Here is a 23,761-nt window from a genome sequence, read left to right as displayed (position 1 = left end):
GTATTGCAGAGTGAATTCAGGACTAATTACTATGGGCCAGTGCTATGGTTTGAATGTTTGTGTGTTATCCAAAATTCATATGTTGAAACCTAGTGCCCAACGTGATGATATTAAGAGGTGGGGTGGTTGGGAAGTGATTAAGTCATGAGAGTGGAGCCCTCGTGAATGGGATTAGTGCCCTTATAAAAAAGGCACCAGAGAGATCCCTCACCCCTTCTGTCATGTGAGGACACAGAGGAAAACAGCAGTTTATGAACCATGAAACCAGACACCAAATCTGCTTGTGTCTTGATCTTGGACTTCTCAACCCCTAGAACTGTGAAAAATAAATTTCTGTTGAATTCCATCCACCCAGTCTATGGTGTTCGGTTATAGCAGTCCAACAGGCAGATTCACCTGTACTTGGCTTGCCTGTACTATTATGTTCTCAACAAAGGAAGGATTCACTGTAGTTTGGTTACAGAAATACTAGGTGATCATTCAGATGGTTCAGAATAAGCAAAAATTGATGGTTTTATATTGTTATGAAAATGAAAAGGCAAATTTTTAAAAGTATTGAAGCAAATTCATGAACTCCAAAAATATATACACAGACACATTCACAGGGGAAAGAGCCCACGACTGGGCATCAGATTCCCTTGGTTCTAGCCCTCCATCTGTCACTAATTAGTTGGATGACCTTTTCCAAGACAACTCTTAGCCCCTGGAGTTCCAGGTTTCTCATCTGTGATATGAGGGAATTGAACTAGATGAACTTCAAATTCTCAAAAACCTCAAATTCCACAATTTATTATAACTCTATCCATGTTTACACTTGTTTACATCTTCCTTTCTTTGCAATTCCACAAACCAAAAAAATGGTAAGAGAACAAATTCATCTTACAGGCAATGAAATATTATTCCTCAGAGGTATTACGCCTCTACCCTGCTGAAAAAAGTCTGAATGTTGGTGCCAGAAGGCAGACAATCTAACTTAATATCAAATTGTCTTCTAAGGAGAACTGGGTGGGGGTGCATCCAGGTCACCATGTATGGAGTGAAAAATGAAGCGTGGATTCTCCTCTTTTGTTTTGAACAGCTCCCCTTACATCTGTTTTGTATCTGGGTTCCACAAGGAACTCCTGGGTCCTCAGCTGCCTGCTTTGCCTCAGCCTCGACTTTGGCTGGGTCTTTCCAAGGGGCTGCTCCTCATCCCACCACTGTGACCAATCGGCTGGGCTTGAGTCCTCATAGGTCTTCCACCTAGGGCTGGCCTCGGACTGTCCTAACTTTCACTTGCCCAAATGGGCTGAGCACTCCGATTGGCTGCCACTGTGTATCTAGGCCCAACTGCCACATGCCCCAAATTTCTGGCTTCTAGGGCCACTTCTGCACTTGGATAAAAAGCCACACTGTGGAGTATGGGAATCTGGCTTCCTGATCAACTGCCAAAGAAACCAGATGAAACAATGCAGAAGTTTTCTCCTTATGGGGTGAACTTAGATCAATGGCATAGGTGATGGGAAGATAACTCCCCATGCCTTCCACCCTCTCACAAACCATTCCAAAGCAGGATTCTCCATATTGCCTATCCACATGTGGCCAAGTGGGCACACCTGCTGGGCAACCACTGTGTCTCTGAAACACAGGGAACATGGCCAGCCTAGTAACATATCACCGTGCATTACTTCCTAGTCTTCCCTGCCTCATGTTCTTTCTCTCACTCTCAGGACCTGGGATTGTACCTCCCAATTAAGTATCAGCACCTAATCCCTGCCTCAAGCTCTGTTTCCTAGGGAACCTGGTCGAAGGCAAAAATTATTGATACAATTCAATCCCCACAGTTACAGATATCCAAAACCCAAACCTGACCATGTCCCACTCCTGGCTCCCCACCACCTATAAAATATCCTTAGTAAGGCAATGGGGCACTCCACAACCTACCATCAGCTTGGGTGTCATTTGTTGACTTACACTTACTACTTAAGTAATTCCTGACAGCTTGTAATTCTCCCATCATCCATGCTAGGGCTCATCTCTTTCTTTGTGTTTGTATGAAGCAACCCCTCTGCCTGAGATGATGTATCTACCTATGTTTGCTTGGCTAATTTTTAACTAATTCTCATTGAAATGTCTTTTCCTGTCAATCTCCTGATACACCTCAAGGGCAGACACCTAGCACAGAGCTGGAATATAGTTGGTGCTCTGCAAGTATTAAAGTACTTATGGATGAGGAGACAGAGGTTCAGAGAGGCCAAAATTTTACCCACGGCGACAGTGGCAGAGTCAGAATTAGCATGTGATGTGCTCATGCTACCATTTCCATATTGTCTTCCCAGAAAGTGGGTTGATTTCTTTCCAACACTAATTCATTCACTCATTCATTAACTATTTATTAAGTGCACTGTGTGTCAGGCCTCTGTTAAATTTGGGGGATTCAGCCCTTTCTAAGCCTTCTGGTTTCTCACATCCTTATTTCCAGAACTACCGCAGACCTAGTGCGTTGCTTTTAGTGAAGTTATTTGGCTTCAGAGTTCACATCAGGGGTTCAGAACACCAAAGTTTTAACAAAGGTGAATTATTCATTAGTATTGTGATATCAAGCAAGTTACAAACTTTTTGTGCATCATTTTCCTCGTTTATGCCTTCTCTTTGCATAGAACTGTAAAAACACAGGAATAACAGATGAAAAACTACTTTGAAAAGATGAAAGTACTATGGAACTATAATACGAAGTTTATTATCTCATATGCCTTAGTTTGATATTGTACAATTTTAAAATGTACTGTCTGTTCCGAACTCATCAGTCAATCAATCATCAATAGAAGAATCAAAAGAGACTCAAAACTGAGATTGGAGAGCTATTTTCTTTCATTCCACAAATGGGGAAACTGAGGCTCAGAGGAATTAAGTGATGGCAAGACCTCACATTTACTGACTTCCATAGCAAAGCTTGAAATTCTTTGCACCTTTTAAAAACTATATGCATTACTTAGCCACATGAAAGGAATATATCACATTTATTTGGTGATGCTTTCCCCTAAGTTCAAGGAGAAAAATTTCAGTATTCTTGTCACCTTTTTCTCCCCGCCTTTCCTTCTGCCATGCCTAAACCAGTAACCAATGACAGTTTTACCCAGATGAAACAGTTTTGTGATTAGCACCATTGATGTACACACGGGGTACAGGAAGTAAATGTTAAGCCTATTTGGATGTATTTTTTAATTTAAAATAGGACAGGATTCAAACTTCATAAATATTTTATATATGCATTAACACTGGTAGCCCATACATCAGATATGTCACATGTGACCTGCAAGTATTTTAAGGGACGAGCAGAAGCTGCATGACATGGAGGGGTTGACAGTGGCCCCTGAACTTGCTGACTGGCTTTCAGTGAACTGCAGTCCATATATGCTCGGTTAGGTGGATTTACAGATTATATCATCTAGTTTTAATCCTCACAAAATGGACAGTGGCTTTAAAAAATCCCAGTAAATTAGGAGGTTGGGATTAACATACACACACTACTATGTATAAAATAGGTAATCAACAAGGACCTACTGTATAGCTCAGGGAACACTACTCAGTACTCTGTAATAACCTATATGGGAAAAGAATCTGAAAAAGAATAGATATATGTATATGTATAACTAAATCATTTTGCTGTACGCCTGAAACTAATACAACATTGTAAATCAACTATATTCCAATGTAAAATAAAAATTAAAAAAATAAAAGATCCCAGTAAAGAAACTGTGGATTGAGTATAATACTAATTGAACAAGTGTAAGTGAACAGAATGATAAACGAGAACACACAGAGTTGACACGTTTACTCCTAGCCCATCTGTCTGTCAGCTACACTCTGATTCTGATTTACAAACCAATAGTGTGGCATAATCAGATCTAGCAAGAATTCAAACAAAATCCAACTTAAAATTATCAGGAAGAATATCTGCAACAAAAATTTACATCTCCTCTAACAAGGAACTTCTAAGTGTGTGTTATGCCCTGAAGTACTAGCTCATGATATTACGAAGCCATCATGATAAGAGGACAATTAAAAATGAAGCCTTCAGGACAGGAAGACAAGCCTCTATAGAATTTCTTTGGGGGGTGGGGTCATTTCTAAAAACACATTTTACTAATTTGGACCAAATTTAACGATAAAATTAGGAAGCTTTTTGAGATTTACTGCATGAGAGCTACTTTACGTTAGTGAAACAAACACATAGTATAAGGTCTTATATTACAAATCAATATGATACGTAATTCTTTAGAATCTTTGCATTTTAAAGAATTCAATAGGTAACCACTAATGTGTTTTCAAGTTTCACGATTATGCAGTGTGCACACCACCTCTGATATTACTAAATGCTAATGCAGTTATTGCCTTTCTGTTGTCAGCAGTTGTCACTGTCCAACTGTCTTTGAGGAGGTGGCTTTATCAGAGCATACTTCTACAAACTTGGGAGCTTCCCCATTCATTGCCTCGAAGGTAAGCTATTTAATATACACACTGTCTTTGGAAACTGCATGGTGCATGGAAACTGTCTTTGGAAATGCCTATCATAGACAAAATACTGCAGTGAGTATAAACTTTCTGAGAAAATCTTCAGAAGAAAAAATAGTAAGCCATGAAAGAAAATGGATTAAAATCTTAATATGTTTGGCTTAGGTTGAGTTTAGGAAAAAACCAAGACAAGAATCAATGACATTCTTTACTGAAATACTGTCTCTCTCCCAAATAAAATACTTCACTCAATCCTTAGTAAGAAAAATGGTGAAACAGAAAGATTTCATTAAAAATTCTCTTCAGTTTAGAATTTTCTGACTAATTATCTTTGTGCTTTCAAATTAATAATGAGGCAGGATTGCTCCTACTCTTATTTACATAGGAAGTAGAACAATCATCGTAGTATTTATATCACAAATAATAAACACTGCAAATCAGAATCTATACAGTGTCAAATGCTCAAACGCAATGACCTTCAACTTTAAGAAAACACTAATTTGGTTAACATGCAAAGTCAAAGGCTGTTTTCCTCATTTTCCACACTATACCTGGACAGACATACATGTACTATGTATAGTACATAGTAGGTACTCATTCCACATTCTCTTTCCTTTAACATTAAATATAAAGTCATAGATTTATTTTATGGTTGAAAGCATTTGTTCTTTACCCGGAACTTGCCCATTTGGGATAACCTTTTCTTCTATATTATTAATAAAAATTATGTTGAAATAGAACTCTCTACTGAAGTTTACATCTATAGCACTTTATTGTCATGGGCAGTACCAATGCCTCGGCCCTGATCACAATGCAACAAATAAAGTTAGTAGTAATCCACTAACCTAAAATATATGTGCCCCAAATCAATGCCACTTTAAAGATAAAAAAGCATTTTGCACACTAATAAATAATGCTATAAATCTTGCTATATTGGATTGCAAATAACTCCAACTCAATGAAATTGCTTGACATGGGATTTACTTACTCTGCACGTTCATAAAAACAACTTGTTCTCTGACAGCACTCATTCTTGGCAATTTACCACAGCTGTCAGCAGACAATTTGTTCAGATTACTGCTCTGCATAAAAGTGTAACAATCATGAGGATTTATTAGCTGATTATCGTAAAGGTGGCAGTCCGTCTTCCCTGCCAAAATGCAGGTGATCAGAAAGTTAAATAATTACACGCAGATTAACATTATTTCACCTTCATTTGAAATCTGTAGTTCAGCGACAGGTAAAATTTGTTGTTCAAACTTGCAGTGCGGTGCACACCACCCAAGTGGGTTTATTGACTCCTTGGCACTTTATCGAGCCCTTAATGGCTTCAGAACATACTGAATACCAGACCGAGGTGAAAGGGGCACGGACTTTAAGATCAGGAGTCCTGGATTTGAGTCTCAGATCAATCGCCCCAAATTCACACTAGCTGAACAATCTCTAAACCTCCTTTTTTGCTATACCTCTAAACCTGCCTCACTTTTTGCACCGGCAAAATTGGTACAATATGAAGCATCCTTGTTACCCCCTAATATTGAACTAATGTATGTAATAATAATAGTGCCCTATACAGTGTAAATCACTATTATTATTGTTTCTTTCCATTCATGGTAAATTTATTTTTGTGTAAAATTTAACAACCAGATGGCATTAACTCACTTGATATTATAATGGTGAAAAACTTATAAGTATCTTGGTAAATGCATAGGCTACTTTTTATTCAAATGCAACCATTCAGTATTTTTTAAGTACAAAGATTACTCAGACACCTAGAAACTTTAACCCATTAATTCTCCCATTTGAATTATATACAAATATCTTTCTTAATTATACTGAAACTTTGTACTTTCCACTAAGGAATGCTGTTCTAATTGCCTTTGCATTAACATCAGGTGTCAAATGCTATATTTATTTAGAGAAGGAAGAGCCATTATTTCCAGTATTCAGTCAAACTTCAGGTATTTAAATTTAAATCCAGCAAATATTTATTAAGCACCTATTACTTGCCACATACTTTAATAGGTATTGAGGATGCCACAATGAACAAAGCACTCAAAAATCCCTGCCTTCATGAAGCTCACATTCAAGTGATGGAAAATACATGATAAAATAAGTAAGTGAAATGCATAGTATGTCAAATGGTGATTACTTCGATGGAGAAAACAAAGCAGGATAGAAGAAACGTAATGTCAAGGAAAAGAAGTTTCGATTTTAAATAGGGTTGGTATGGCTGTCTCCCTGATGTGACATTTGTGCATAGACCTAAAGAAGGTAAAGAAGCAAGGCAGGTGGACGCCTGAAGAAAGAGTGTCACAGATGGAGGAAAAGATCCTGAGGTGGGAAGGTATATGGTGCACCTGAGGAACAGCAAAGAGGCTGGGACAGAGCAGAGGGAGGGAGGGGCAAAGTAGCAGAAGTTCAGGGCAGAGGGGTCGCAGGGCCAGATCACCAGGAGCATCAGAGGGCTCTGTGAGGACACTGGTTGCACACAGACTGAGATGGGAAACAACTACAGGGCTTCGAGCAGAGGAGTTAAATTCTTTTATTGATGTTATGTGGAAGGAAGAAGAACAGGAGGCTCTTGCCGCTGCCCACATGAAATTGACGGTGGCTTCAACAGGAAACAGAATGATTGAGAGGATAAGGGTGATTTCTGACTATATTCTGAAGGAGAAGTTTGCAAGTTGCTGAATGGACTTGATGAGAATGAAAGAAAAGAAGAAAAAATGACTCCAAGATTTTTGGTGTTAGCAACGAATGAGAGAGAATCCTGACGGAGGAGCAGATTTGGGGCGCTGCGGGTGAGAAGTTTGGCTTTGGACCTGCTAAATTGGAGAAGCCTATTAGACGTCCAAATGGAGATTTCAAGCAGGCAGGTGGACGTGGAGTTAAGGAGTGGATCTGTATGTCTGTCGTTGTCAATCTTAGGTGGTATGGAAAGCACAAGAGTGGATGAAGGCACCACGGGGGCAGGTATAGACTGAGAAGATGCCCAGGGAGTGAGCTCTGAGGGTCTCCGGAATGAAATCAGGAGGCAAATGAGCAAAAATCTGCAGGGGAGATGAAGAAAGAACATGTGATGAGGTAAGAGGAAAACAGAGCCCTCTGTTCTGGAAGCCAACTGAAAACACCTGTTTTAAGGAGGAAGCTATCAGCCAAGTCCAGCGCGGCTGCTGGATCAGGTAAGATGTAGGTTAAACACTGGCCATTGAATTTAGCAACTTGGTGGTCACAGGTGACCTTGACAAGAGCAGTCTGGGTGAAATGTTGGGGGCAAAAGCCTGACTACGTGGGATCAAGTAAGAATGGGTGTGGGTACTTTTCAGTGTAAAAATAGTTTTCACTGTGTCGGCACTCCAGATTTGCAAGTGGCTCTTTCATTTGTAGCCAGTCTTATCTTTGTAATAAACAAACAAACAAAGCCCTGTTATAGAGTATACACATACAAAAACACATTTCAAAAATCATTATGTGTGGGAGACCTTCGAGATGGCGGAGGAGTAAGATGTGGAGGTGACCTTCCTCCCCACAAATACATCAAAAATACATCGATGTGTGGAACAACTCCTACAGAACACCTACTGAACGCTGGCAGAAGATCTCAGACTTCCCAAAAGGCAAGAAACTCCCCACATACCTGGGTAGGGCAAAAGAAAAAAGAAAAAACAGAGACAAAAGAATAGGGACGGGACCTGCACCAGTGGGAGGGAGCTGTGAAGGAGGAAAGGTTTCCACACACTAGGAAGCCCCTTCGCGGGCGGAGACTGAGGGTGGTGGAGGGGGGGAGCTTCGGAGCCACGGAGGAGAGCACAGCCACAGGGGTGAGGAGGGCAAAGAGGAGAGACTCCCGCACAGAGGATCGGTGCCGACCAGCACTCACCAGCCCGAGAGGCTTGTCTGCTCAGCCGCCGGGGCGGGCGGGGCTGGGAGCTGAGGCTTGGGCTTCGGTTGGATCGCAGGGAGAGGACTGGGGTTGGCGGCGTGAACACAGCCTGAAGGGGGCTAGTGCGCCACAGCTAGCCGGGAGGGAGTCCGGGAAAAGGTCTGGAACTGCCGAAGAGGCAAGAGACTTTTTCTTGCCTCTTTGTTTCCTGGTGCGCGAGGAGAGGGTATTAAGAGCGCTGCTTAAACGAGCTCCAGAGACGGGCGCGAGCCGCGGCTATCAGCGCGGACCCCAGAGACGGGCAGGAGACGCTAAGGCTGCTGCTGCCGCCACCAAAAAGCCTGTGTGCGAGCACAGGTCACTCTCCACACCGCCCCTCCCGGGAGCCTGTACAACCCGCCACTGCCAGGGTCCCGTGATCCAGGGACAACTTACCCGGGAGAACACACGGCGCGCCTCAGGCTGCTGCAACGTCACGCCGGCCTCTGCCGCCGCAGGTTTGCCCTGCCTCCGTACCCCTCCCTCCCCCCAGCCTGAGTGAGCCAGAGCCCCCGAAGCAGCTGCTCCTTTAACCCCAGCCTGTCTGAGCAAAGAACAGACACCCTCAGGCGACCTACATGCAGAGGCGGGTCCAAATCCAAAGCTGAAACCCTGGAGCTGTGCGAACAAAGAAGAGAAAGGGAAATTTCTCCCAGCAGCCTCAGGAGCAGCGGATTAAAGCTCCACAATCAGCTTGATGTACCCTGCGCCTCTGGAATACCTGAATAGACAATGAATCATCCCAAAATTGAGGCAGTGGACTTTGTGTGATTTTCCCTGTATAGCTTTACTTTTACCATTTGTCCTAGGGTTCTTTCTACCCGGATTTTTTTTTTTTTTTTTAAGTATAGTTTTTAGCACTTGTTTTCATTGGTGGATTTGTTTTTTAGTTTGGTTGCTCTCTTCTTTCTTTTTTTAACATTACTTTGTAATTTTTTATTTTTAATAATATTTTTTATTTTTTAATAACTTTATTTATTTATTTTCTTTCTTTCTTTCTTTTTTTCTCTCTTTTCTTCTGAGCCGTGTGTCTGACAGGGTCTTGCTGCTCTGGCCGGGTGTCAGGCCTGTGCCTCTGAGGTGGGAGAGCAAAGTTCAGGACATTGGTCCACCAGAGACCTCCTGGCTCCATGTAATATCAAACAGCAAAAGCTCTCCCTGAGATCTCCATCTCAATGCTAAGACCCAGCTCCACTCAACGACCAGCAAGCTACAGTGCTGGATACCCTATGCCAAACAACTAGCAATACAGGAACACAACACCACCCATTAGCAGAGAGGCTGCCTAAAATCATAATAAGGTCACAGACACCTCAAAACACACCACCGGATGCAGTCCTGCCCACCAGAAAGACAAGATCCAGCCTCATCCACCAGAACACAGGCACCAGTCCCCTCCACCAGGAAGCCTACACAACCCACTGAACCAACCTTACCCACTGGGGGCAGACACCAAAAACAATGGGAACTACGAACCTACAGCCTACGAAAAGGAGACCCCAAACACAGTAAGTTGAGCAAAATGAGAAGACAGAGAAACACGCAGCAGATGAAGGAGCAAGGTAAAAACCCACCAGACCAAACAAATGAAGAGGAAATAGGCAGTCTACCTGAAAAAGAATTCAGAGTAATGATAGTAAAGATGATCCAAAAATCTTGGAAATAGAATGGAGAAAATACAAGAAACATTTAACAAGGACATAGAAGAACTAAAGAGCAAACAATGATGCACAACACAATACATGAAATTAAAAATTCTCTAGAAGGAATCAATAGCAGAATAACTTGAGGCAGAAGAACGGATAAGTGAGCTGGAAGATAAAATAGTGGAAATAACTACCACAGAGCAGAATAAAGAAAAAAGGATGAAAAGAATTGAGGACAGTCTCAGAGACCTCTGGGACACTAAACGCACCAACATTTGAATTATAGGGGTCCCAGAAGAAGAAGAAAAAAACAAAGGGACTGAGAATATCTTTGAAGAGATTATAGTTGAAAACTTCCCTAATATGGGAAAGGAAATAGTTATTCAAGTCCAGGAAGCACAGAGAGTCCCATACAGGATAAATCCAAGGAGAAACACGCCAAGACACACATTAATCAAACTATCAAAAATTAAAAACAAAGAAAAAATATTAAAAGCAGCAAGGGAAAAACAACAAATAACATACAAGGGAATCCCCATAAGGTTAACAGCTGATCTTTCAGCAGAAACTCTGCAAGCCAGAAGGGAGTGGCAGGACATATTTAAAGTGATGAAAGGGAAAAACCTACGACCAAGAATACTCTACCCAGCAAGGATCTCATTCAGATTCGACGGAGAAATAAAAACCTTCACAGACAAGGAAAAGCTAAGAGAATTCAGCACCACCAAACCAGCTTTACAACAAATGCTAAAGGAAATTCCCTAGGCAGGAAACACAGAGAAGGAAAAGACCTACAATAACAAACCCAAAACAATTAAGAAAATGGTCATAGGAGCATACATATCGATAACTACCGTAAATGTAAATGGATTAAAAGCTCCAACGAAAAGACACAGACAGGCTGAATGGATACAAAAATAAGACCTGTACATATGCTGTCTACAAGAGATCCACTTCAGATCTAGGGACACGTACAGATTGAAAGTGAGGGGATGGAAAAAGATATTCCAGGCAAATGGAAATCAAAAGAAAGCTGGAGTAGGAATTCTCATGTCAGACAAAATAGACTTTAAAATAAAGAATATTACAAGAGACAAAGAAGGACACTATATAATGATCAAGGCATCAATCCAAGAAGAAGATATAACAATTATAAATATTTATGCACCCAACATAGGAGCACCGCGATACATAAGGCAAATGCTAACAGCCATAAAAGGGGAAATCAACAGCAACACAATCATAGTAGGGGAGTTTAACACCCCACTTTTACCAATGGACAGATCATCCAAAATGAAAATAAATAAGGAAACACAAACTTTAAATGATACATTAAACAAGATGGATTTCATTGATATTTTTAGGACATTCCATCCAAAAACAACAGAATACACTTTCTTATCAAGTGCTCATGGAACATTCTTCAGGATAGATCAGATCTTAAGTCACAAATCAAGCCTTGGTAAATTTAAGAAAATTGAAATCATATCAAGTATCTTTTCCGACCACAACGCTATGAGACTAGATATCAGTTACAGGAAAAAAATCAGTAAAAAATTTTAAAAATGGAGGCTAAACAATACATTACTAAATAACCAAGAGGTCACTGAAGAAATCAAAGAGGAAATTAAAAAATTCCTAGTAACAAATGACAATGAAAACACGACCACCCCAAACCTATGGGATGCAGCAAAAGCAGTTCTAAGAGGGAAGTTTATAGCAATACAATCCTACCTCAAGAAACAAGAAACATCTCAAATAAACAACCTAACCTTACACCTAAAGCAATTAGAGAAAGAAGAACACCAAAACCCCAAAGTTAGCAGAAGAAAAGAAATCATTAAGATCAGATCAGAAATAAATGAAAAAGAAATGAAGGAAACGATAGCAAAGATCAATAAAACTAAAAGCTAGTTCTTTGAGAAGATAAACAAAATTGATAAACCATTAGCCAGACTCATCAAGAAAAAAAGGGAGAAGACTCAAATCGATAGAATTAGAAATGAAAAAGGAGAAGTAACCATTGACACTGCAGAAATACAAAGGATCATGAGAGATTACTACAAGCAACTATATGCCAATAAAATGGACAACCTGGAAGAAATGGACAACTTCTTAGAAAAGCACAACCTTCGAGACTGAACCAGGAAGAAATAGAAAATATAAACACACCAATCACAAGCACTGAAATTGAGACTGTGATTAAAAATCTTCCAACAAGCAAAAACCCAGCACCAGATGGCTTCACAGGTGAAATCTATCAAACACCTTTAGCGAAGAGCTAACACCTATCCTTCTCAAACTCTTCCAAAATATAGCAGAGGGAGGAACACTCCCAAACTCATTCTACGAGGCCACCATCACCCTGATACCAAAACCAGACCAAGATGTCACAAAGAAAGAAAACTACAGGCCAATATCACTGATGAACATAGACGGAAAAATCCTCAACAAAATACTAGCAAACAGAATCCAACAGCACGTTAAAAGGATCATACACCATGATCAAGGGGGGTTTATCCCAGGAATGCAAGGATTCTTCAGTATACACAAATCAATCAATGTGATACACCATATTAACAAATTGAAGGAGAAAAACTATATGATCATCTCAATAGATGCAGAAAAAGCTTTCGACAAAATTCAACACCCATTTATGATAAAAACCCTCCAGGAAGTAGGCACAGAGGTAACTTACCTCAACATAATAAAGGCCATATATGATAAACCCACAGCCAACATCATTCTCAATGGTAAAAAACTGAAACCATTTCCTCTAAGATCAGGAATAAGACAAGGTTGTCCACTCTCACCACCATTATTCAACATAGTTTTGGAAGTTTTAGCCACAGCAATCAGAGAAGAAAAAGAAATAAAAGGAATCCAAATCAGAAAAGAAGAAGTCAAGCTGTCACTGTTTGCAGATGACATGATACTATACATAGTGAATCCTTAAAGACTCTACCAGAAAACTACTAGAGCTAATCAATGAATTTGGTAGAGTAGCAGGATACAAAATTAATGCCCAGAAATCTCTTTCATTCCTATACATTAATGATGAAAAATCTGAAAGAGAAATTAAGGAAACACTCCCATTTACCACTGCAACAAAAAGAATAAAATACCTAGGAATAAACCTACCTAAGGAGACAAAAGACCTGTAGGCAGAAAACTATAAGACACTGATGAAAGAAATTAAAGATGATACAAACAGGTGGAGAGATATACCATGTTCTTGGATTGGAAGGATCAACATTGTGAAAATGACTATACCACCCAAAGCAATCTACAGATTCAATGCAATCCTTATGAAACTACCAATTGCATTTTTCACAGAACGAGAACAAAAAAATTTCACAATTTGTATGGAAACACGAAAGACCCCGAATAGCCAAAGCAATCTTGAGAAAGAAAAACGGAGCTGGAGGAATCAGGTTCCCTGACTTCAGAGTCTACTACAAAGCTACAGTAATCAAGACAGTATGGTTCTGGCACAAAAACAGAAATATAGATCAATGGAACAGGATAGAAAGCCCAGAGATAAACCCACGCACATATGGTCACCTTATGTTTGATAAAGGAGGCAAGAATATACAATGGAGAAAAGACAGTCTCTTCAATAAGTAGTGCTGGGAAAACAGGACAGCTACATGTAAAAGAATGAAACTGGAACACTTTCTAACACCATACACAAAAATAAAATGGATTAAAGACCTAAATGTAAGGACAGACACTATAAAATCCTTAGAGGAAAACATAAGCAGAACACTCTATGACATAAATCACAGCAAGATCCTTTCTGACCCACCTCCTAGAGAAATGGAAATAAAAACAAAAATAAACAAATAGGACCAAATGAAACTTAAAAGCTTTTGCACAGCAAAGGAAACCATAAACAAGATGAAAAGACAATCCTCAGAACGGGAGAAAATATTTGCTAATGAAGCAACTGACAAAGGATTAATCTCCAAAATTTACAAGCAGCTCATGCAGCTCAATATCAAAAAAACAAACAACCCAATCCAAAAATGGGCAGAAGACCTAAATAGACATTTCTCCAAAGAAGATATACAGATTGCCAACAAACACATGAAAGAGTGCTCAACATCACTAATCATTAGAGAAATGCAAATCAAAACTACAATGAAGTATCACCTCACACCAGTCAGAATGGTCATCATCAAAAAATCTACAAACAATAAATGCTGGAGAGGGTGTGGAGAAAAGACAACCCTCTTGCACTGTTGGTGGGAATGTAAATTGATACAGCCACTATGGAGAACAGTATGGAGGTTCCTTAAAAAACTCAAAATAGAACTACCATACAACCGAGCAATCCCACTACTGGGCACATACCCTGAGAAAAGCATAATTCAAAGAATCATGTACCACAATGTTCATTGCAGCACTATTTACAATAGCCAGGACATGGAAGCAACCTAAATGTCCATCGACAGATGAATGGATAAAGAAGTTGTGGTACATATATACGATGGAATATTACTCGGCCATAAAAAGAAACAAAATTGGGTCATTTGTAGAGACGTGGATGGATCTGGAGGCTGTCATACAGAGTGAAGTAAGTCAGAAAGAGAAAAACAAATATCACATATTAACACATATACGTGGAACCTAGAAAAATGGTACAGATGAACCAGTTTGCAGGGCAGAAATAGAGACACAGATGTAGAGAACAAACATATGGACACCAAGGGGGTAAAGCGGTGGGGGCGTGGGGATGATGGTGTGATGAATTGGGCGATTGGGATTGACATGTGTACACTGATGTGTATAAAATTGATGACTAATAAGAACCTGCTGTATAAAAAAATAAATAAAATTCAAAAATTGAACAAAAAAAAAAAGAGAATACAGAAGACCCTGATGACAGTTTTACTCCTGTTACTTTAATCTTAGAACTCAAATTTAATTAGAAGGTAACTATTCTCTTCTAAACTGTTCTAGGACCAAGGGATTCTATTATAATCTGCATTATTTCTACTGTTACCACACAACCTTGACATAAACACATACAGCTCTCTTGCCCACCACTTAGATCTAATAATATATTGTTTTTCAGTGGCAGGATGTGTGTAAAGTACAATTTAGTAAGTATAAAGTCAGATACCAAGAGTTTCTGCTGCTATCTGGCCATCAAGTAGATTGGAAATGATGATATTTGCCAGGGTCATTTCCTTTTTCTGCAACAGGCATCTTTGTTAAATTAGCAGAGTGTACAACAATTTTGTATTGTCCACTTTGCTTATCTCAAAATTCAACAATAAATCCCTTTACTGTGTAAAATGGTTTAAACTGATACTCAAAAGCCGTCCTAGGAGTCTTCTTGTCTACCTGTGCTCTTGTTTACTCTAAAACTTTTTGGCTCAAATTGCTTTCGTAGGCAATTATATTTGGCATATGACCAAATGCAAATGTTTTTTAGTGAGTCTGATGCCAGATAAGTTTTTTTTGTTTTGTTTTGTTTTAAAGTAGAGGGAAGGATTATTTATTTATTTATTTATTTATTTTTGGCTGTGTTGGGTCTTCGTTTCGTGCGAGGGCTTTCTCTAGTTGCAGCAAGCGGGGGCCACTCTTCATCGCGGTGCGCGGGCCTTTCACTATTGCGGCCTCTCTTGTTGCGGGGCACAGGCTCCAGACGCGCAGGCTCAGTAGTTGTGGCTCACGGGCCTAGTTGCTCGGTGGCATGTGGGATCTTCCCAGACCAGGGCTCGAACCCGTGTCCCCTGCATTGGCAGGCAGATTCTCAACCACTGTGCCACCAGGGAAGCCCCCAGATAAGTTTTTAATTATATTTAGAAAAAAAGTAACTGGAAATAAAAGTAAGTCATTCAAAATAAATGAGAGGTTTAGAAATCCCTATAATTCTTTAGTGGTAGTATTTGGACTCACCATCCAAGCCAGTTTTAATCCAACCAAGATACTGGGAAGCAGAGCACACAGATTTGCCCATCAAAGCACTGAGGGTGCTGGAGCCCAGGGCTTCTTGATCCTGCTTGCAAGATTGTCCTGTGTAATAGCCGCGGGCATAAAGAACTCATCCAACAACACAGGCAAAGCCCAAGCCAGAAACTACATGCAGGTGGTAAACACCTCCAACAGCTAAAAAAGTAAGAAGGGAGGATACACTTCCAACTAGATGACTAGTTTATTATGAAGGGATATAACCCAGGAATGGCTGGATGGAAGAAATGCACAGGGTAAGGCATGTGTAAGGGGTGTGGAGCTTCCATGCGCTCTCAGGGCACAGCACTCCCCCAGCACCTGCACGTGTTCACCAATCCAGAAGCTCCAAAAATGGATTTCTTCTCTTTTTCCAAACTTCATAAGACCTTCTCAGCTCCCCCAGCTGTCTAGAGCAATCACTATGATCTTCACACCAGCCATTTATCACTGTTCTCTCAAAATTTGCCAAATATGGGAAAACCCATAGAAACGAGATGAAGTAAGATAAACAGGTCCACCTCTCTGCCAAACATTTCTTAAAATAATTAGGCATGCCCTTGAAGAATTTGTAATATTATCAAGTGAGGAAAAGGGAAAGGTCAGTACAAAATGGGCTGAGAAATGTTCATAATTTCCAAATTTGGAGATGCTTTTCAAAGAAAGAAAAATACGTAAAAGGGTATCTGTCATTATGGAAAAAAACGGAAAAAAGGATAAGAAGGACTTCATGTAATGTGGACCCAGAAGTACAAGAAGCTAGTACATTTCATCAATTACTTTGTTATTATACTATGATAAGCAAGTTTGAATACAAAGTAATGAGATTGAGGTAGCAAGTTACATATGACAGCCATTCTGATTTCCTTGTGGTCACCAAATAGAGCTAATGTTGCTATAAATTATGAAAATGAATTAATTATTCAAGGAATAGCTAGAAAGCATCTACTTGAAGGAGCTCATAGCTTATTGAGGAAGACAGAAACAGACATATATATATAATAAAATGTATTCAGTGTATTAACAGATCTATACTGATACTTAAGCCGGTGGTATATCCCAAAGAGAGCAAGGTAGAACTTTAAGAAAACACTGAAAATAGTATTTTACTAGAGGGAAAAAATATGCAGTGAAAGCTTTTCCTCTAAAAAGGATTGAAATGTAATACAGCATTAGCCTGCAGTGGTGTTTTTCTCATTTCATTTTATAAGTAAAATATTAAAGGTTAACTGAAGCTGATCTTTGACCTCTCACTTTGTAATACTATGAAGAAAACCATTGTTTAAAACATATTTCTTAGAATAACAAAAGCCAAAGAGACAAATATGTTGGGTTGGATTCCTATTTTTGCTTTTGTAGTGTAAAATTCCCTTTATTATTATTAGTATGTATGCATTTCTTCAGGCTATATGTTTAGAGACTTGGAAATCATGTCAACTATGATGAAGAAAGAATTTTCTAAACTAACAAATTCTTCTGTACACCATGTTTTATTTCAGTATTGGCAGGTTTCAATGTGTTTTGCTATAAAGACACATATGTAACTATTGAAAATATAAAAATAGGCTTTAAAGTAAGAAAAAAAATCATATAATTCAAGCAATCATTCAAAATTACCTTGTCTTTGTGCAGAGATGTCATGTAAGCTTCAGAATACTCTTTTCTTCACCACATTATCAGATTAACCTGCATCTGCCTCACTTACACACTTCCTTCACTGAAACTTGAACTCCTGGGAGATTTATGAACTCCTAGGAGATTATCAAGATTCTCTACCTTGCAGGTAGTTGTATGAAACAATGCATTTTGCGGTCACAATATGCTTTATGAAAAGTAATATTATCTCAGATCACTTTGCAGACTATGAATATGTTCTTTGTTCCTTTTAAGCATCTTATATCAAATGAGATTCCTCTTTCTCAACTCCTGTAACTTTTATGCACAATGTTCCTGACATCTGGAGAAAATTTCTGGATATCAAATTCAGATAGCCTGACCATCAACTGGTCAAAACTGCCACCTACTGGTCAGTCTTCAAATCTATTTTTCAGTTCACCCAAGCACTGCCTTACCATGATAAGATCCCTTGCTTCAAAACAATAAAGATCAATTAGAATACCAGACTTACAGCAAAGCTCATCCTGCCTAGGGTGATCCAAAAATACCAAATTGCACAAACCTGCCAATAAAGTCATCCCTTTTCCCAGCGTCTTTGTCCCATGCAGTGATATCAATGATTCCGCCTCTTTCTTCATAGAGATGAAAATCAAATTGTTCCCTCCACTGAGGATTCAAAGTTTTTGGCATAATCTGGAAAACCAAAAAGTCATTACTGTCTCCTCAATATCAGCCTTAAAGAATTTAACTTGAGACATAAATCAAACTTTATGTACTATCTAGAAAAGCATGTGAGCTTCTAGAAATCACGGAAATAAGTCATTAGGTCTCAGCATCTTTACTACATATTGTATGAGAGAACCCAAAAGAATGTGTCCTGAAAACCAACAGGCACCCTCGCATTATTTTGAGTAACAGATAACAGATATGAATTACATAGAAAAGGCAAAGAGTCTGTAAGTGAAATAGCTCACTCAGATACTAGCATTTATTTTACATAACCAGTTAATACACAAAGATATAACTCGTAGTCTGTCATCTTATAATAAAGAAAGATGAGGATTCCCAGAGTTTTTTTCCCTCGCTTCCCACACACATAAGAACTGCGAGATGAATAATGAAGAAAACAGACAATGAAGTTCTGTGGGAGCAAGAAGAAAAAAAAGTAATTTTGGGGTGGTCAGGCAAACTTTTACCTTAAAATTATAGCACTGATGTATCATCCCAATTTTATATATGGAGAAACTGAGACCTGAGGTTTAAGTGACCCACCTACAGTCATTAGGATTTAGTAGCTAGACTCTAACTCAAGTCTTTTATTAGAGCTTCAGATCTCTTTCCCCAAAGCACAATGCCAAAAATGTTTGTGAATTAATATGAATATGTGTGTGTATAATCTCCACGTCGCATATATAAGAAAGATATCTGACGTGCAATTTTGTAACTTCAAGTATTCAGATAAGACACCTGGTGGAATCAATGAATCAAGTGACTCACACTGATGTGTTTTAAAATTTCATTCACCATTGAGTTAGACCACATTCATATTTGTTTCCCTACTCTTTCTTTTTAGCAGGAGGGCATGTAGTGGCCTTTTCTCTTTTTAATGTATGAGAGACAGATCTTCAGATGTAAAGACTTTGAAAGCAATGAAGTATGTTATGTGCAAAGGTAACGCAAATGAATCACAATTTTTAAAGTTCATAATCTGAAATTAATCAGCAATAGATCATGGAAAGAAAGAGCAAAGAGAGACACATGTCCATAGCTGGGTTTCATATTTCATACCTAAAGAGCAGAACTATAAAAATAAGTAATGTTTTAAGCCTACCAGAACATGGAAATAATGTTAATTGATAAAAGACAAGATAGAAGTGGTCACAGGTACCTATTTTTGGAATCAGTAGTTTCTTTAAAATGTTATTATTAAGCCCATGGCAGAAAAAAAAGACGACACTGGATGGATGGTATGACAATTCAAATGTCTCATAATTGGGTTCAGATGAACTCCTTCAGTATTTTGGGGAGTGGTCTGTCTTACTTATTTGGCCAACAAAGAACTTAAGCTTTCAGTTTTCTTTTTTAGGATTGTCTTCCCTATATGATTTCCTATAGGTCAGAAGTGATGCCTTCCCCTTTGATGTGGGCACTTAAGAAGGTAACCAATCAGCCTGCTAAGAAATCACCTCTGTGATATTTCTAATACAAGATGGGTGTAATCAGTTGTCCCAAGCTGTCAGTGGATACCAGCTATAGAAGCTGACCATGAAAGAGGCTGTATTTGGATACAACACAGATAAATGTAACTATCACTATATAACCATGACTACTATGACCTTTACTAATTATTATTATTTTTGTTAATAATATGATAGTGATATGAATATTTAATATAATATGTTATTACTAATAATACAAGTGTTATTACATAATATACTTACTACTGCTGCTACTCTTCCTCTTCCTTCCGCTACTACCGTTTATTGAGTATTTATTATGGGCAAAGCAATATTCTAAGCCCTTTACATGCATGACATATAGTATTCAATCTTCTCAGTAACTTTATTAGGTAGGCATTATTTTAATTCTCATTCTCACAGACGGGGAAATGGGGGTATGGAGAGGCAAAGTAACTTGTGCCATGGCACACTGCTGTAGTGGCAGCAGGACCTTGGCCCTCTGTTTTCTAAATAAATTTTTAAAACCTTGCAATCTGCACTGGTGCAAGTCAGTTTGAAAAAAGGGTTCAAAGTAATGCACAAAGATTTTTCATACATGTCAAATAGTGCTATTTGTAGTACTTGTACTAGTACTAGATGCAGTAATAATAGTAGCCAACATTCTGTGAGCACGTTATGTGCCCGGCATTGACTTAGGTTTGCTACGGCTTTTTTTTTTTTTTTAAAGAGATAGTTCCTAGTATTATTCCGTGTGATAGGTGAAGAAACTGAGACATAGAGAAATAGTTTACCAAAGGTCACATAGTACATAAAGTAAGAAATGCAATACAATTGTTAGTACTGTTGCCTGACATGATGTTGAAAAGTAGTTCTGTAAAGCATTAAAAAAGTGTCTAGTGTTTTCACGTCTCAGAGCATGGCTATTAACCAACCACTGCCTTCCAAGCACTGATGGGAACACAAAAGAGATAGGTCACCTTGCTCTTGTACTTCTGATGCCCAAGCCGGAACTTCACATAGGGGTCACTCAACCCATTTGAATCCATCGCCTTGAGGTCTCGCCCCTCAATCAATGTGATGCTGACTATTCCTCTCCAAAGATGTGGTTTTCTGTGTACGTCTGACAGACGTAAACTTTGGGTCTGAAACTTGTGGCAAAGGAAAACAGAATTAGCTTACTGTGTTTTAAACCAAAATACCACATTTGGCATTACCCTTTCCTCTGTTGTTATAGTTTTTCAAAAATAAAAAATAGGCAGTTACAATTTTAAAAAATAAAAACAATTAATAGATTATTAGTTATTATACAATTATTGATAAATATGAAATTATCTCATAAATTTAAGGTTGCTGTGTAAAAGAGGTGTGTGCTCGAAATAAAGTCTACTTTTTCAACTCTTAAAATTACATGTAGATATTTTAAGATTACAGAATATTTGCATATGTGTCAAATATGCCTGTCTAAATATGTATAAATAAATATAAATGTAAAAGGCCTCATCCACACTGTGATATGTAATTTTTAATTAGTAACAGTTTTTCTGCTGCTTCAAAGTTTTTATTATGAAAAATCATAATAAACACATCTAGCATTTGTCAGTAACAGTTTTTGAAAATCTTTTTTCGTGTTACTAGTGGATTTTACAGGCGGTTTTTAGTTCTAAGATTAGTTTTAAGTTCTATTCAGACAATTAAAAAACTTCTTTATTGCCACAATAAGAGATAACTGAGTTTCAGCTCTCTAAAAAACTACTTAAGGTACCACAGAACAGAGAAAAGTCAATATGCCCTCCCAAGATAGCTTGCTTATGCCTGAAACTTGCATCACAAATTTTAAAAATTACATATGTGATTTATATTGGCAGGTATGTTTCTGGATTTAGTTCTCTAGCATTTGAACATTTTCTTTTAGAACTTTTAATTGCTCAATTCTAAGCCACAGTACTCAAGCCAGTGAACAAACTCAGAATTTTTAAAAATCAGCAAGTCTAAAAATGCCATATAATCTCTTGAACTAAATAGCATATAAAACAAGCCAGAGAAAGTAGCTAAAATGTTAAAGATCTTTTCAATCTGGATTCTGAACCAAGGTGTATTATAAAAATTGCTGTTTGTTTTTTTTTTATGTTGTCAAGCACGTTTTCTTCACTTATAGTGATTTCATGAAGAAATTCAATGTTTCTCTCAACCTCAGAGTACTCCACTTCTAAATTATGGATTAGCTCTACTTTTGGCCTAATTCTTTCCACACTAAAGTGATAGTCTATTTTGTATAACTCCCCCTCCCACTTTGAATTCTTACTTTTTCCCCATACCATAATAATGGCATAGCCATTTTTTACCTATCATCAAAAGTCATGCATTTCAGGATGCTTCTCAGGAAAATGAAAACTATATTCTTCAAAAGATAATACTTTTAATATTTGAACATGTCCATGGAAATCCTTCTAAATCACATTGCATTTCCCTGCCTTGGTGATCAGTAAATTTTAAACACCACTTCTTGGTGGCTCTGCCTTATTAATATCAATGCAGGACTTTGCCAACACATGCCTACACATCCCTCACCTCTGTGAGCCCAAGAGCAGTGTCACCTGTGTTCTGAAGAGAAGCCAAGGTTACAGGGAACACCTGTAACTTCCACAGGACTCCATACCCCACTTCAGTGAAGCCCCTCTGCTCCCATCTGTTTTATATCAATACTTTGGGTTTCCACATTGATTTTGTTTGAGCCAAGGATTTCTCAGATTAAAATAATTGTTTAGAATTCATTGCATCAAATAATTTTCAAGTTTTTTTTTTTTTGGTTCTAAGATTTCATGCTACTTACTTTATATAATGCAGCAATCAATTTCAGTGCCTATCTATCTATCTGACAACTGCTGCTCTTGAGACTACAACAGCAGACTCTAGAGAATCAGGTTCTCAACTATGCGTCTGAAACTTTTGTTAAGGGGTATGAGTGGCAAAGAAGGAAAACAAATTTTTGGCAAGTAAGAAGAAATAATTATCTTAGGGAAGACTAAGGAGTTAAAAACTACCCATTTATATAGAGCTTTAGACTTTGAAAGTGCCTATATATACATTACAGAATTTGGTTTCCACTAAAACCCTATGAAGTAGGAAGGCAAGTCCTGCTATTTCCATTTTACTGATGAGGAATTTGAGGCTCCAAGTGGCTGGGCTAATAGATGATGGATATGGGACCAGAACCCAGTATTTCTGACCTTTATTCCTGAGCTTCTTCCAATATTGGTCTTTAGGGCAGAGACTCTCCCCGAGGTTTCAAAGTAGTCATGATTTAAGTATAATGTTGCTAAAGGGTACTCTTCAGTTAGGTGAGTTGCTTATATTTGAAATGACATTCCGGTCTACATTTTCCTACATAGCTAATACATGACATCACCTTCTACTTCTCTGTCATATGAGCACATATATTCATACTTACAACATTCCAGCTTGCAGATGGATATACTTAATGACATTTCCTACACACTCTAGCAGCACCAGTCATACACTGCACTCATCAAATAACAGTTGGGTACAATCTAGGTTACACAGCAACTTCGGTTAGCAATGCCGAGTTAGGTTCTTGAATGGTCCCATGTCTGAAACCCTTACTTGTTCATTCCTCCTCCCATTTTTCACATGAGAACAAGAATTTTACTTTTAAGATGAGAAGGAATGCTTTCCATGGGATCCTTCGTGCTTTCACAGAAACAGAATGAACTTAATGGAGGCTTTACCTAGTGCCACTAGTTGTTACCAAATGCTTTTCTATAACCTGGAGGAACATTCCCAAAGCGACTTGGGAAGCTAAGAGGTGGGGGGTGGAGGAGGGGAGAATATTTCTTAACAAAAACAGGGCTAGTGATTGTGGAAATTAAGGTGACCTGGATAAAAGGCTAAAAGGAAAACAAAGGTTGGGTTCTAAAAAT

The 23,761-nt window shown here is 38.5% G+C and overlaps 1 protein-coding gene across 19 annotated transcripts in view; it reads right to left on the bottom strand.

Annotated features, from left to right (window-relative positions):
* Window positions 1–23,761, bottom strand: part of MCTP1 (multiple C2 and transmembrane domain containing 1) — a gene marked incomplete at its 3' end in the record, with an annotated part of 550,519 nt that overhangs the window by 196,280 nt on the left and 330,478 nt on the right. For all 19 annotated transcript variants that reach the window (XR_014262452.1, XM_082458039.1, XM_082458052.1 and 16 more), the window contains 2 exons: window positions 20,801–20,971; window positions 18,206–18,336 (listed from right to left, as the gene is read on the bottom strand). Coding sequence is in view for 18 of the 19 variants with exons in the window: in XM_082458039.1 (XP_082314165.1) it covers window positions 18,206–18,336; window positions 20,801–20,971 (302 nt within the window). The remainder of the gene's footprint in view (window positions 1–18,205; window positions 18,337–20,800; window positions 20,972–23,761) is intronic.

The sequence above is a fragment of the Balaenoptera physalus genome (genome assembly GCF_965194825.1).
Source record: "Balaenoptera physalus genome assembly, chromosome: 3".
Taxonomy (NCBI): domain Eukaryota; kingdom Metazoa; phylum Chordata; class Mammalia; order Artiodactyla; family Balaenopteridae; genus Balaenoptera; species Balaenoptera physalus.
The sequence above is the reverse complement of the archived record's forward strand: the minus strand, read 5'-3'. Positions and strand labels throughout refer to the sequence as shown.